The following is a 14,675-nucleotide window of genomic DNA, read 5'->3' as shown; positions in this document are numbered from 1 at the left end:
TTTGGGGTGCAACCACACACAGGGGGAAGCAAGAACAAATCAATTAATGCAATTCAACACAAATCTTCTAAGACTGAAAAATACTAGTGATTAGTATATATAAGTATATATATATATATATATGACTAGAAAAATATTAAATGGATTTTAAAAATATGTTTTATATTTCATGTGCGGTGTTTTTGCTATTGGATTCTAAAGCATACTACTTGGCTTGCAGGAAGTTAGCCACTGTCATTGTCTCTACAACTGTCAGAACGGTGGATACTGGAGAGAGACTTGCTGGCAGACATCTGACTGATTTAAGCATGTTTTGAAATCATGCATAGTTGCATGTCACTTGTTACCATACGGGGTAACAGAGTTAATAAATGGCATCTTTGAAGATGCATATGCTTGCCCATTTAATGTTGTAGTTCATCTAAAAGAGCAGAAGTAAAAGCTTATAAATTAAAAAAGAAAAAAACATTTTCTCTGATTCATTGTCCGGTTCTAGTTCAGTTCAGATTGAACTATAATAATAACACATTCAAGTAGTAGTAAAGAATGTTTTATTAAAACAGAAGTTTTTCCAACCTTATGTATCAAAACTAAGGCCACAACTAGTGCTAACACAAAATCACGAACCTTAAAAGGTTCTTATGTGATACAATTTAGAAATCTGAGACAAGGCTATTTCACAAAGTTACTCAAACATTCTGGAATTCAGCATTACTTACTTGATCTAAAATATTACATCAATTACCCTAGTGATAATATTTAATGATACAAAATACTGAATTATCAGTGCATGTAACCCGTTTATTATTTTGGTCCTGTGACAACTAACTTTCCACACCACTCCAGCTACCAAAATAAATGAAAGTACAAAACATTGTAATGGAAGCTGCCAACAACTCCTCCCTTTTGTGGTCAGTTAATTTCTTTTCTTCTAATGCTAAATATCTCCAGTCATAATAGCAATAAATTCTTCTTGATTGACTGCAAAAAGAAAATTTAAAGAAGGAAAAAAAATCATTAGACAAACAGTAAACAACAATAAACCATAAAATGAAATAATACATATCTGTGCTTTACTTAAAGGCTTCTCTGTTAGTATTTGTTGTATCTGATCTATTACTGTAAGTCTTTAAAATTTGCTTCTAGACCAAGGGTTTTGCACAGATTTTTTCATATAACATGAAGTCAGAATGCAAGCTTCATTATGTGGAATACTAAACCCAGAAACTACCTCACTTATAGTCACTTATATTATTTCTAATTATAAAAGTAAAAATATTGTAAAAGTGAAATATGATAGAAAAAAAATCCCTGAGAAACATGTAAGAAGGCTATGCAAAATACTATTATTTTAAAGGTGTATAAAAATGTTAAGACTGGTATCTAAATTTTTATTAAGTAAGTACTTCTCAAGCAACAATACGTCAGTTAATTATGACTAAATTCAGTTTTATTCTTAAAATCGTAAGTCAAAACATTTACACCCAATTTACCACCACAGATCAAACAATGCTATTCCTATCTTCTCATTCTGTAACACTTGCCAAATACAAAACAAATTGTAGATGTTTAGCAATTATTTAATAAATTAGCTAGATTTAAAATGGACATTTGATGAGCCTTTCCCCATCTGAACTTTCTTCATTCATAATTAACAAAAATTATGTAATTTCTTAATTTTTGTTATGCACTTTTATTTTTACAAAATTAAAGTGCATTTTTACACAAATGCACTTGAAGAAATGATTAGAGTAAGATGGTGGTATGGAAAAGACAAGACACATACAATGCCCTGACAATTATCCATCCCAGCCAACATGCCCAAGCTATTCCTAAACAAAGCACTGCAAAGAAGGAACTACATTCACAGCTAGAACATTAAAGAAATTCAATTATGTTAAAGAATAAAAATGTCAAAAAACCAAAATATGTCCTGCTGTGATCCATGTAAAAAAAATAGGAAACAAGCATATTTAGTCTAGTTTAGGGCCCTATGCTCTGAAATACCAGTGCATCACATAGCTACATCTAGTTCTAAAACACAAAAATACCATCACTGTATGATTTTAAAAGATTTTCCACAGCTTTATCATAGTAACAACATTGTAACAGCAGAAATTCAACCATTGTCTCAAAAATATTCTCAGGTTTACAGCATCTTTGAAATCATGCTGCAAAATACAACACACTATAATGACAAACAAATTTTGGAATATTCAAAGAAACTTCAGAAAGCAGTGTAGTTACAATTCCCAGTAACCCAAGTACTCCTAGTTAGTTCCCTTCAGATGTAGGAATTTGTTCACAAGTTAACAACCATGAAAGCAGAAGCACCGTTTTTCATGGCATCAGATTTCCCTCAACTCCATGACATACGTAATCATAAAAGAACAAACTAGAATCACAGCTAATAGAAAGACAACATTGACTTAGAATCTTGAGAGTTGAAGGTGCATATTTTTTCAGTGGTGGGTTTGGGTACTTGTCTTAATTCTGTGCCAAAAATCCGAGACACCAGACTGGACAGTGTTTCCTACAGTTGCATCTACAAGATTATCAAAACTGACATGACAGTTTTTCAAGTTAGTTGTGCTCAAAACCAGAAGCAATTATTAAACCCAAGAATAGCAAAGTAGGATTACTTACATATCTAAGAAAGACAAAAATACGTCAAGTACACTTTTACAGAAGTATGTGGAGTACTGTACTCTACCAGTACAGCTCAGTGGTTTTGCTGGGAACATAATGGTTCATGTAACCCGAGTACTATACAAGATACCTTATTTCACTGCGAGCAAAACAATCTCTTAAATGTAATACAGGGTTTAAACCAAAAGTGTTACTATCTGTATTTGATATATCAATTAAAAAAATGCTAACAATTAACAGTTTCAAACTTTTTTTTTTGAGAGCAGGAAAAGAAGGAGAGTTAGATGACAGCACAATTTTGCCACATGACCCAGGTGTTTGAAGACAAATGAAATGGTGATTCACAACATAGTTAACATTCTCAGAATGACTCCTAAAAAGCTAGGAACAGCCTGTTTTCTTTAAAGAACAAAAAACACACAGAACATTAAGGACAAACAGCACCATACACAAACATTATGCTGTCATTCTTCCATATTCAATCTTCTGCTTGATTGTTCTAACAAAGACAATGAATGGATGACTGAATAAGAGGAAACTGAGCCACTTAGTCTTAACTGATCAATTTCATTTTAAAAAATGTAGCACTGACACAAAACGACTCAATAATCCTCCTGAAAGGAGCTAATGGTGTATGTTCCATATGTATTACCCAAATAGCAAGGTGACAAAAAAACATCGATATACAATTCTGAGAAAAAAAAAAATGGAGATCATTTGGCAGCTCCAGGAGAACAACACATGAAAAAACATATTTGCACAAAGAATTCTGATCCCACTCACCTGTACAGCTACGACTTCCAAAAAATAACACCTACGTTGTATAGCATCTGTCAAAAGGCTGACAACCCAATTTTTCCACTAGCACATGTGAGTTGTGAGCCCAACATATGCTCACAAGCGTAAATATCATTGCCACAGGAAAAATGGATGACCTGCTAGTGAAATCTCATGAGTCACCACCCTGTAAGAATGGTGTTCAATGGACTGATACAGTCTTTAGTGTAAAGTCTTAAGTGAGTGATCCTTGAAATATTCATGTATTAAGGCTTCTGATGTAAAAATAAGGTTGTTTTGAAGATAATGAAAAACTCTTAAGTTTCAGTGTTCACAATGATTTAACATGCATGGTATTCAAACTTGATTTGCTAATTCATTCTTTATCTACCTAGTAAATCAACTTCTGCAGCCTACTCTGTATGGACCTTGGGTCAGTGGCAGACCCATTTTTCACACTATGGTTTTCAGCACTCCAAGGCTCAGAAATATGTTAAAGAGCCATGCAAGCTGATCCTACAAAGACCCAGGCTACTTCAAGCATGATTTATTAGCTTAATGCTCCATATCCAAAGCTGAAATCACAACAATGACACATTGCCACTTAAGGTACATTGAGTAAGTGATCAAAATACTTTCTCTCAGCACTTTACTTCTTTTACTGATTAATATGGAAATAAAAATGTAATGTAGGTACACAGAATCTCTCTTGCCTCTACCTTCAACTACACTTTCACCTATCTTTTAATAAACATTGGTTGAATAAGAGATGGTGGTGAATCAACTTGATTCTTAGACTCCAGGATTAGTAGCTGTCAAAAGCAATTGTGTGCAGTATTTGTAAGCTAAATTATGCTTGAGATGAAAGTAATCTAGAAGGAAATGAAAGAGGACATTTTCACAACAAAATAACACCTGAAAAGGGAACAAAATTAAGAACAAGATGATATGGTGTTATATTTTCCAACACGTACTTTCTCCATCTCCATCCTTATCAAATTCTTCAATCATACCCCGCAGTTCTTCATCAGACATATTTTCACCCAATTCTCTAGCAACCCGGCGCAGGTTTCTCAGACTTATTTTACCAGAATCATCATCATCAAACAATTTGAATGCTTTGAGTATTTCTTCTAGTGGGTCTCTGTCCAGTATCCAATCTGTCACTGCAAAAAGGACACTTAAATTAAAAAATTCAGAAAGGTAAACTCAGAATGATCTTAGCAAACTAAGGCGATATGAAGAACACATGTCTGATTTCACCTGTTCTTGTATTTCTATAGAATTCAATGTGCATATTTGTTTGACTGTTGTATGACCTCTCCTTCTCACCTCTGTTTTCCCAAGCTGTGTTGCTCTTTAGGATGTAACTGTCGCACTAGAAAGCTGCACGGCAGTGCAGACACAGTCACACTTTCCACACATTTTCCAATAGGAATTTAAAGTTGCCTCTCTTTAAAAATTCCAAGTTTTCAGATAAAATACCTTCAGCTCTTTTAGATGAAGGTGTGAAATTTTTTTATTCTACATGTTTTCATCAGTATACAATTTTTAGCTGGGGAGAACACTGAAACAGTTAAGTGAAGAAAAAGATCCACACAGAACTTCTCCTTTAAATAAAACCACACTAACCCAAAAGCCCCCATAACCAACCAACTGACCACTCCCAGCCCCCCAAACCAGAAAACAAAAAATACCAAGCAAAGGGGTTATGAAAAGGATGCTGCTATGAATTACAAGATGTTTATTCTGAAAGGACTCTTCAGCCTTTATTATTTTTTTAAGACAACCATTTGTCAGTTTCTGCAACAGAAAATACAAACTTGCCTCATGAAATATTTCTCTAATAATTACTTCAGACCAACAAACAATAATGTATCTCCTCATCTTTGTACCTGTTAGTCTTGTATTACAGGGCTAGTCTTGGATTATCAAGCCATTAAAATCACATCAACACTGCATAGGAAGAATCATCTACTATCTGCTACTAACTGCAGATGGAATGTCTGCTCTGGCTTAGGTAATTTGAGAGGAAAGAATTTTTCCTGCTCATATAAACCACCTACAGCAATCAAGTTTATATATCTGCAGATTTACCCTAAATTTAAGTATTTTCTTTTAAAACAACAGTGCTGTGTCATTTGAAAAATGCTACCTGTTGTGGTAAAAAAGACAACTGAAAAATATTAAAATGTCTTTACATACAAAACCATAGAAGACAAAATATAATTGTATCTTTATATATTTCAACTGATCATTAAATTAAGAGAAAATTGATAACTCAAGAATTGCTTACCCATATTCAGCAGCTCTTCAGAGTTAATGTCTCAGTAATCTATTTTATCTAACTCCCCAGTCTGTTAGAAGTGGTATCATACTTAATTCTGTGTCAAGGTCATATGGCACCACAGCTGTATACCACTTCAACTTAAGTTTGCCAACAGGTTCAATCCCATTACAATTATATACTGTGCTTTCTACAAGAATTTCCTGGCTTCTTGCAGCACTTAATGACTGTCGATATTGATAGCCAGGACAAAGCAAGAAAACAATGAACAGGACTGGAGATCAGAAATTAAAAAAATAATTGGACGGTATATTTCTTTTCTATAATACTATATAATGTAATACATAATGCAATATGTAATTTTAAGACTAGTATTACTATCAAATCAACACACTAATTTTCTTTCTAATACTTCCACATAGGCTTTATAAATCAGAAAATAAGTAAAAATAATGTTCTCTAACTTGGAATATAACTACAAAAGTATTACCTGTCATTAACAAGACATTTTGTCCAGTATTAATCTGTGAAACAATTAAATGTTTCCACATTTCAATCACTAATTGTTTTGATACATTAAAATGATTGCTATTTGAAGCCAAGAGCAAGTACTGGGGGTTTGAGTGTTTTGTTCTACAAAATCTATGGAAATACAATACCTTGAAGAAATGGACTATCATGAACAAAATGAACTATAATGGACATAATAAACTAGAAATGTAAACTCACACAAATTACTTTTTGGTAAACAAAGTGAATGCAAAAGCATAAATTATGCCTAACAAAAATGCTCTAAAATCTTCGAAGAAACATCAAGTCTAAAAATTCTGCATATCACTACAAACTCAAAGTACATAAAATTTCACAATACACAAATTTCAGACAAAAGACACAACTAGTGCTACTGGCTCTATCAACAGTTAAAAATTCTTGAACAATATATAAAATCTACTTCAATTTCTGTAATCTTTTTAATATATGAACTCCATAGGCTGGTTGTATGTGTATGCACTCCTTCCCATGAAATTCAATGCCAAATACCTTTTCCACAGCAAGAAGAAGAATCTTATAGAGATCCATGAACAAGACATCTACACTTTAAACTAGCATTTATTCCTCTATGCAAGCTTGAGAGAGATTATGTATACCCTATGTCCTTTTATACTGTACATATCAAATTAAGAATTTGATATGTACAGTATCCTCTCTACATATCAAATTAAGAATTCAGAAACAAATAAATATTCATCTTCTTTTACTACTGACCTATATTAAGCAAAATATGAAATTAAATCTCCCACTTCTATTTCTTAAATAATTGAAGAAGTCCACAAAATACAGCTTTGAAATTGTGCTCACTATTATAGGCTAAATATTTCTAGAGGTAGAAACACAATTAAACACATACCAACTTCATTAAAATCTTCAAAGGTGATCTTGCCTGTTGATTCTCGATCATAATCTTTAAGTATTTTCAGGACATCAGCTTTTTTCACATCAAAACCCAAGGCTCTCATTGCCACCTTTTGGAATAAAATGGAAGTGCAATCATAATCATAGATAAGGATCAAAATAAATATTTAACAAATTTTCCTTTTTATTTCAGTAATTACCTTCTTGCCCAAGAGAGAAAGAGTATATTAATGGTTAAGTAACAATAATAAATATAATAAGTAAAAGACCTTGGCATATTAAAAGCATTTAGAACTACTATGAGGAAATGGAACATCTAGTTAAGTGAGAAAAAAAGAAAACTGCATTTTCAGGGATTTTACAGACTGGACCAAATGCATCTTAGGGCAAGTAAATTTACTCCTCATTTTCCAAAACCATTTCAAAATCTTATCTTCTTAAGACAAAGCTGAAAATCATTCTGCAAATTGTATACAAGTGTGTATGTTCATGGATTTATAAGTCCTACAAGACTTTTAACTGCATTTCTAGCCACAGAAGCCAACCTATATTTTACTTTTCCATTAGTGCAGAAGTTCCCATTTCACCTTAGAAGGCAATTGCAGAGCACACAGCACCCTAACTTCCTCCAAACTGATGAATACAGGCTAACCACACGTGAAAACCACTGATGTAGTGATTCAAAAATTGATGCTATATGCTGATTTTGTAGAGAAGGAGATAAGTAATTTTTTTCTTTATATATTTCTGCTTTTTCATAGTATAAGCTTCAGGGTGACAATATTTTATTAGACAGCTAAGAAAGAGGTTTCCAAGTAATCATGACAGCTGGGAATTCAAAACATACCATAACCAGAAAAAGCATAACCATAACCATGAGATCCCAGCACAGCCCTAGTCTCAGTGACTTCCAGCAAAAATAAAATAAGTGAACTCTGAAATAAAGAGAAGAGAATTGTTCTACCTAACACATTAACAGCAGCAAATTATGTAAAAATAAGACTTTTTTTCCTTCTTCAAATTACTTGGTAGAGCCACACTATAGAGCCAATACTCTGGATTAGGCATTCTTTCAAAAAAAAAAAACCTCATCCTATATGTGACTGAAACACTGGCCTCTCCAAAGCTACCTTTTGTTCTTGATGTCTTAATTAGAATAAAAATGCATAGATGATTTAAGGGAAGTTTAGTGAACTCCATCTACTACTCTGCAGACTTTCAGGTGGGAGACCTTACTTACATAGAAAGCTATTAGCAGATGGAGTTTAGGCTATCATTAGGAGCATCCTTATTTGAGAAGGGCAACAACTGAGCCTCCCTCAAAAAGCACACCTTATTCCTACAAATCATAGGCTTTCTTTTGAAAAATACAGGTAAGCTCTGGCTTGTAGTCAACAGTTTTACAAATTTGATTTACATATTTTACCTACACATCTGAAACCAACAGAAGGCTTTAAGTCATAAATCTTTAAAACTAATCAAACACAAGAGTTTTTTCCCTCTGTCCAAGCTTATCCCTGGACAGTTTTTCCATCTGTCCAAGCTTATCCCTGGTCAGCAATTATACCAGGGTTATTTACAATGCTATAGCAATTCTGTTACACATGAAGTAAATAATAAAGTGGGAAGAAAAGCTTATTCCTATACCAATAGAAATTTCCCATTCTTTCTTGTTTTTTCCTTCACTCCTTTAACCAAGCAAGACATCTTGAAGGAAGTTTTTAAAGATATAGCCAGCATCTTAAGTATTCACTATGGAACAGATATATTATCTGCTATAAAATTGCTTAAATGAAAGGAAACTTCTACCTTTAATTGATGGTAATTTATTGCTCTATCCTTGTCCGTATCAAACAATTCAAAGGTATCTTTAATTTCTTGCTTCTGTTCCTCAGTCAGTTCTCTTCTTTTCTTCTTTTTAGTTTTATCTACTGAGAGCTCATTCCTACATAAAGAAAATTAAATGTAGTGTAACAGATTTCTACTGGGAAGATGTCATTGTAAATAACCATTTCCACCAATAATAAACTCACCATAATTTTAGAAATCACTACCTTACCTAGTCAGTATTTTCCCAGCTTGTATTCCCAGTTTAAAATAACATTTGAAATAGACAATTATGTTGTGAAATCTGAATGATACCTCCAGTCTCCCACCCAAAATAAACCAGCACAGGCATTTTTGTTAATAAGCATCAACAACAACAAAAAACAGAGGATAGAAAAATTACCAGATAAAAAGGCTTTTTGAGGTTTCAAACTACATTAGCAGTTGAAATTATACAACTTTTGAAAACAGTTAATTTCTACACTGTAGCTTAAAAAATAAAATTAATTTAGGGACTGATATGCCAGTGGAAGCCAAACTAGGCCAAACAGTCTGGCTACTAAAAGCTAGCATTAGGTGCTACAAATCAACTTTGGCACCTGTAACAATTCTTAGATAAATAGTACTTGTAGGAATTTTTTTTTAATTCTTTAGACCACACACATACACACTGTTTTGAAGATTTTTTTTTGCTCTGTTTTGGTATATATGAAAGAGACAAGCCCTCCAAATCAGCAAATCTTGCTCAAAGACTGCCCCCTTTTCTTTGGCTAGTAGAAATAAGCTTATATTTTCAGAGGAGCATAGTAAAAGGAGGAGAGACAATAACTACAAAATTTAAGGGAAAGAACTGCAGCTGGTATAGAAACTACAGCTGGATCTAAGGGATAATATTTTCCCAGTGCATGTGGTGACATGCTAGAATAGTTCCACTGGGAATGAGTCTCCATCATCAAACATTTTTTTAACCTAATTATAAAATGTGCTTAGCATCCTCAGCCAGCTTTATGTAGAAGCTGCTGTGATCAGGAAGCTGGACTAGATGACTTCCATAAGTCTTTCCTAAATTATTGCATAGTTTATGTTATACTATCAGGAATAGGCTTTTTATGCTCATTTGTCCTTTTGCACCAGAGGCAGAATGAGTGCTGCTGCGTCACCTAGGGTAGACTGCATAAAGATTACTGTTCAATGAACAGAAAACTGCAAGATTAACTTTCCAAGTCTCCTCTAACAAGCTGTTTTATGCTCTTCTTTGTTAACAATTTGCTAATTTTAATCAAAACCTAAGACTAAACACTTATCTATACTTAGTTTTCAACAACCACTGAAGCAAAAACCCCAAATACACACAATAAAAGTGCAAGCTGCAGAAGCTGAGCTTCAAACCACAATACCCTCAACGAGTAAGATGTTCTTAACAGACCACTTGAGACAGTGTGATTTCACACAGGCTTTGGATTACTACAACTCTTGGAAGGCCTAAAATAACTCTGAGCTGGCTAGGTAATTAGGACCAAGAGAGTAAGTAGATCAGATCTAGGGAGCCCACATTTTGTGAGCTACAATGAAGAAATACATTTATAAATCTGAAAGCAGATTAACACCAAACTCTTCTGAAGGAGCAATCCAGGTACCTAAGTGTTCATTTAATGCTTAGCATAAAATAATTTATCAAAAGACAAAGCAGTACTCAAATACAAGTAGTTCAGTACCACTTCTGCAACTACTTTAACCATAGCAAGCATCAAGTTCTTAGATTTGAAAATTAATCGTAGCAGGTGCCATGTAAGCATATTAATTACACTTGAAGATAAAAATTTGCCAGGCACTGGGATTCATAAGCCAGGCTCCTTTACGCAATAGCTACTAAATCAGAATGCAGAAACAAAACAAAGCCAAGCAGTTTAACTTTATGCCTATTCACAGGCCTTTTGAAAGCACATCAGACAACCCAGAAGCGAACTTCCCAAGGCCAGACGCGCCGGACCCTTCTTTCTCCGGCCAGAAAGACGGGCCTGGTCCGGCCCGGCCCGCCGAAGGGATCAGATGGGACCGGCTGAAGGCCGGCGATGACCCAGGCCCCGCCACGGCCTCCCAAAGGGGGCAGCGTGGCCCTGAGGGACCCACACCGCGCTGCGGGCCCCGAGCGGGCAAGCAAGGGAAGCGCCGTGCTCGTACCGACCTGAGGGCCAGGCTCATGGTGCCGCTGCCGCAGCCGGGTCCGGCAAACGCGCCGGGTCCGGCAAACGCGCCCTGCCCTGCCCTGCCCTGCCCCGCCCCGCACTGCCCCGCACGGCCCCGCACGGCCCGGCCGCGTCCCAGCCCGGCCGCGCCGCTCTCCGGCCCTTAGCGACGCCGCTAGGCCACGCCCCTACCGAGTCCCCAACCTGATTGGCCGAGGGGCGATAAAGTCCCGCCTGCGAGCCCTGAGCGCGCTGCCATTGGCTGAGCTCCTGCCACTCAGCGCGGAGAGGGCGGGCCCCGCCGAGAGCGGGCGGTGGCTCCCGGCCGCGCCTCCGGCCGCCGCGCCGCGTCTGCCGCCGAGCGGGCGCCGCGGGAAAGTTTCCCTAAGGAAGGATTTCTCGATGTTTGATCTTGATTTTCAAGCCTAATCAACAAGGAAGGAGATTCAATCCTTGAAACAGATAGACGCTACTAAGCAAGGTTAAAATAATGTCCAGGGGTTAGAAAGACAAATCTTTAGTCCTAATTTCCTTGTTAAGGTCTAGGGCACGACGTGTTTCAATATCAAACAAACAATTCGGAATTTATAGACTCCAAGGACATTTGGCAGAACTCCCAAGATACGGAAGAAATTAATAAAGGCAACTCAGCAACTGTGTTGAATGAGCTCCAGTTCCAGCAGATCACTTACCAAGCTGCCCACCGACTCAAGAGAAGGACTGGGCATGTGACTAATTAGCATGAGAAATAAGAGAATTATTAACAACAGAATATAGAATAATAATTAATAAGAGAACGATGTAACCTGAAGCCAGTGAACATTAATGCATTTGTTTGCTAAAATGTGTATAAATACACAAAATACTAAAGAGTTTTGATAGTTGGTGTGCTTGACTCATGGAATACAATGCAGCACCCAGGCTTCTGCGACTCTAAAACAAATAATCCATGTCTCCCTCAAGTGTGTAATTACTGGCTTATTGCACACTGGGTTATAAATCTGATTTTTGTGGTCAGCACGTCTACTAGTCTTGCTGTAGAACGTCTGGTGTCTGTGTCAGAAGAACTCCCCATGCCCCCAGAGCCTGCTCGCTACTCTTCAGTCCAACTGTTGGAGGTGCAGTGGGCTGTGGAGATGGACACAAAAGTGGCATTTACAGAAGCATTTCTGGCACTTGTACAGATTTTGCCTTGCTAAAAATTTGATTGAAAGTGTGATAAATAGATGTGATTCGTGCTGAATAAGTTGTACTTAAACCAATAATTTGGAAAAATAATTGGAAAAGTGCATGTGATTAGTGTTATGAAGCGGACGGGTTTCTTCAAGAATACAAGTGGAAAGCAGGATGTAGGAGTTGGATTCGGCCTTGGGAATGGACAAAGTCAGGAAGACTCCCAAACCAAAACTGGCATCAAGATGGAATGAGACAACTCCCAGAGCAGGACCAACCTTGGAGATGAATAAAGTTGGGACAATTCCAGACAGGGAGTCTAAAATAGTGGTCTTATCTATGAGATAAATAAGGTTTAATTGGAAAATAGTGCTTACTTACATAACACCAAACTTAATGTGCATGTGCCACCTGCCAGGTTATCCAGAGGACAAGTAAGGAAGACCTTTGGCCTTCCTCCAAGACCACCAAAAAGCCCAGGAGATCCCATAGCAACAACAGGAGGATGCGCTGTGTAGTATTAGTGATGTAGATTTCAAGAATCAAAAATGGGAGGAGATTTACAGGAAATATTGATGAATATGTATTAGCATACAGTATAAAATTTCTGTTTGGATCATTTTGCCCTTTTTATGGATAGCAGGACAAGAAGCCTTCTCCATACCCTGATTGGTTTCACTTATGCTTTATCTGAACCATTGTCAAATTACTCTTTGTAAGCACTTCATTACATTTGATTGTAGTATTATTATTATTTTATACCCCAATTAAAAATTGCTGCTAAATTGCAATCTTGTGATTTATCAAATTGGACATATGAGACCCCATTCATAACAAAAGCAATATGTACTGTGTGGAGATTGGAAGACCTTATGTATAGTTCCAGTTATCATTGACACTAATATTACTGTGTCTTGCAAAACAGTCAGTGAATCACCATTACATATCTGTGTAGAGAAAATGCTCATATCACTGGTGAGAAAACTCAGATTTCTGCAAAGCGCTGCCTCAGTGCTCTGGTGTGTGACAAAGTAATTGTCACTGTGTCTTTCTTCATAAAAAAGGGCTGTTTCATAACTAGCTTTGACAACATAGTACAGTGTTACTAACTGGACCATTATGTTATTCAGATCCTATGTTATGCAGTCTGGCTAGACAGACTGAAAATTCTCAGGCAATGAAAAATTCCTTCAGGCGTTTCAGTCCTGACAGCTTGTCTTGGAGATGTTTTGCACCCGTGTTTCCGGTAATAAACTATTATGTACATGGAGTACACAGTGTTCAATATGTAGAGTTTGGCTTGCTCAATACACATTTTTCCTGAGCAAAGTCAAGAAGAGATGAAACCTATTTTGCTGTCTGTTCATATTATGCCTGGTCCACAGATCAAATAGGCAGAGGCAAGCGGTTTGTAATTGACCTCTGTTTACAGACAGTAGCTTTGCAACTAAAAGCATAAATTACTGGCAGGTTTGACCCTCAGCCTGTACTGTGGTGCAAATATAACCACAGATTAATTTTTTTTTTTTTATGTTTCATAGAACACATTTACTTGTCCAGAGAGAAAAGGAAGCATTAACCAAATGGTGATTTAAGTGTGGGAAAGTAGCACAAGTAGCCCCCAGCTGCACCAAGAGCCCCAAATTGTTTCACCCCCATTCTCACCTCCTCTGCGTGTTGATCCTGGGTCTCAGCATAGGGTCTTGGATCTTGCCTGAGCTGCGCTGGGGTTATTCCCGTCTTGTACTGTGTGCTGCTCTTGCTGACATATTTACAGACTTTGTGGCCTGGCCATGACCTTGAGTCATGACCTTGCCATTGTCTGCAGTCGCTGGGCTGCTGACAGGTCAAGTTACTCTGCAGGGAGTTCATAATCCCTGCCAGTGTTGTGACTGTGCTTTGCTTCCAGGTTGTCCTCTCTCATGGTGCACCCGTGCCCTGGCTGCTCTTTGTCAAGCAGAGTGAGATACCTGATACTGATAGTCTGGGTGTGCTTCTGGGAACTGAAGATCCACATTCATGTCCCTACTTCTAAATTTATAAGCTAAAAAGTGGCTCCAGAAACCAAAGTGCCACTCTTCATTAAGTTAGCAGCAGTGCTCATACTGCATGTGAAATGGAGATGCACAGAATTCCAAAGAGAAAAGACAGGCTCAAGTAATAATAGGCTCAAGTAATAATAGGCTCAAGTAATAATAGCTAAAAATAAGTACATGGTTGTGGTAGTAGTGACTTGTAAATCCTTGCATTTTCAAAGTTGATTAAACCCGTCCTAAAATGACCACTTATGAATGCACTAGCATGTTTCTCACACAAACATATTCTCAGCTTAATAAGGAAAATAATTAATAATGAAATATACT

At 36.7% G+C, this 14,675-nt stretch overlaps 1 protein-coding gene across 1 annotated transcript; it reads right to left on the bottom strand.

Moving 5' to 3' along the window:
- Positions 1-534: 534 nt before the first annotated feature.
- CETN3 (centrin 3) lies at positions 535-11,241 on the bottom strand. The gene is made up of 5 exons (XM_021541573.3): positions 11,139-11,241; positions 8,936-9,071; positions 7,122-7,236; positions 4,401-4,592; positions 535-981 (listed from the first exon to the last, which is right to left on the bottom strand). Exons 1-5 carry the CDS (start codon positions 11,153-11,155, stop codon positions 938-940), a joined length of 504 nt encoding a protein of 167 aa, XP_021397248.1. The 5' UTR covers positions 11,156-11,241; the 3' UTR covers positions 535-937.
- Positions 11,242-14,675: the final 3,434 nt, after the last annotated feature.

This window comes from Lonchura striata, chromosome Z (assembly GCF_050655825.1).
Source record: "Lonchura striata isolate lonStrDom1 chromosome Z, ASM5065582v1, whole genome shotgun sequence".
NCBI classification, from domain to species: Eukaryota; Metazoa; Chordata; class Aves; order Passeriformes; family Estrildidae; genus Lonchura; species Lonchura striata.
The sequence above is the reverse complement of the archived record's forward strand: the minus strand, read 5'-3'. Positions and strand labels throughout refer to the sequence as shown.

Excerpts from the sequence above, each read along its gene's own strand:
- CETN3 (XM_021541573.3), bottom strand. Across the intron at positions 7,237-8,935 it reads TAAATTACCATCAATTAAAG|GTGGCAATGAGAGCCTTGGG; the intron begins GTAGAAGTTTCC and ends TTATTCCAAAAG. Across the intron at positions 4,593-7,121 it reads TGAAGATTTTAATGAAGTTG|TGACAGATTGGATACTGGAC; the intron begins GTATGTGTTTAA and ends TCCTTTTTGCAG.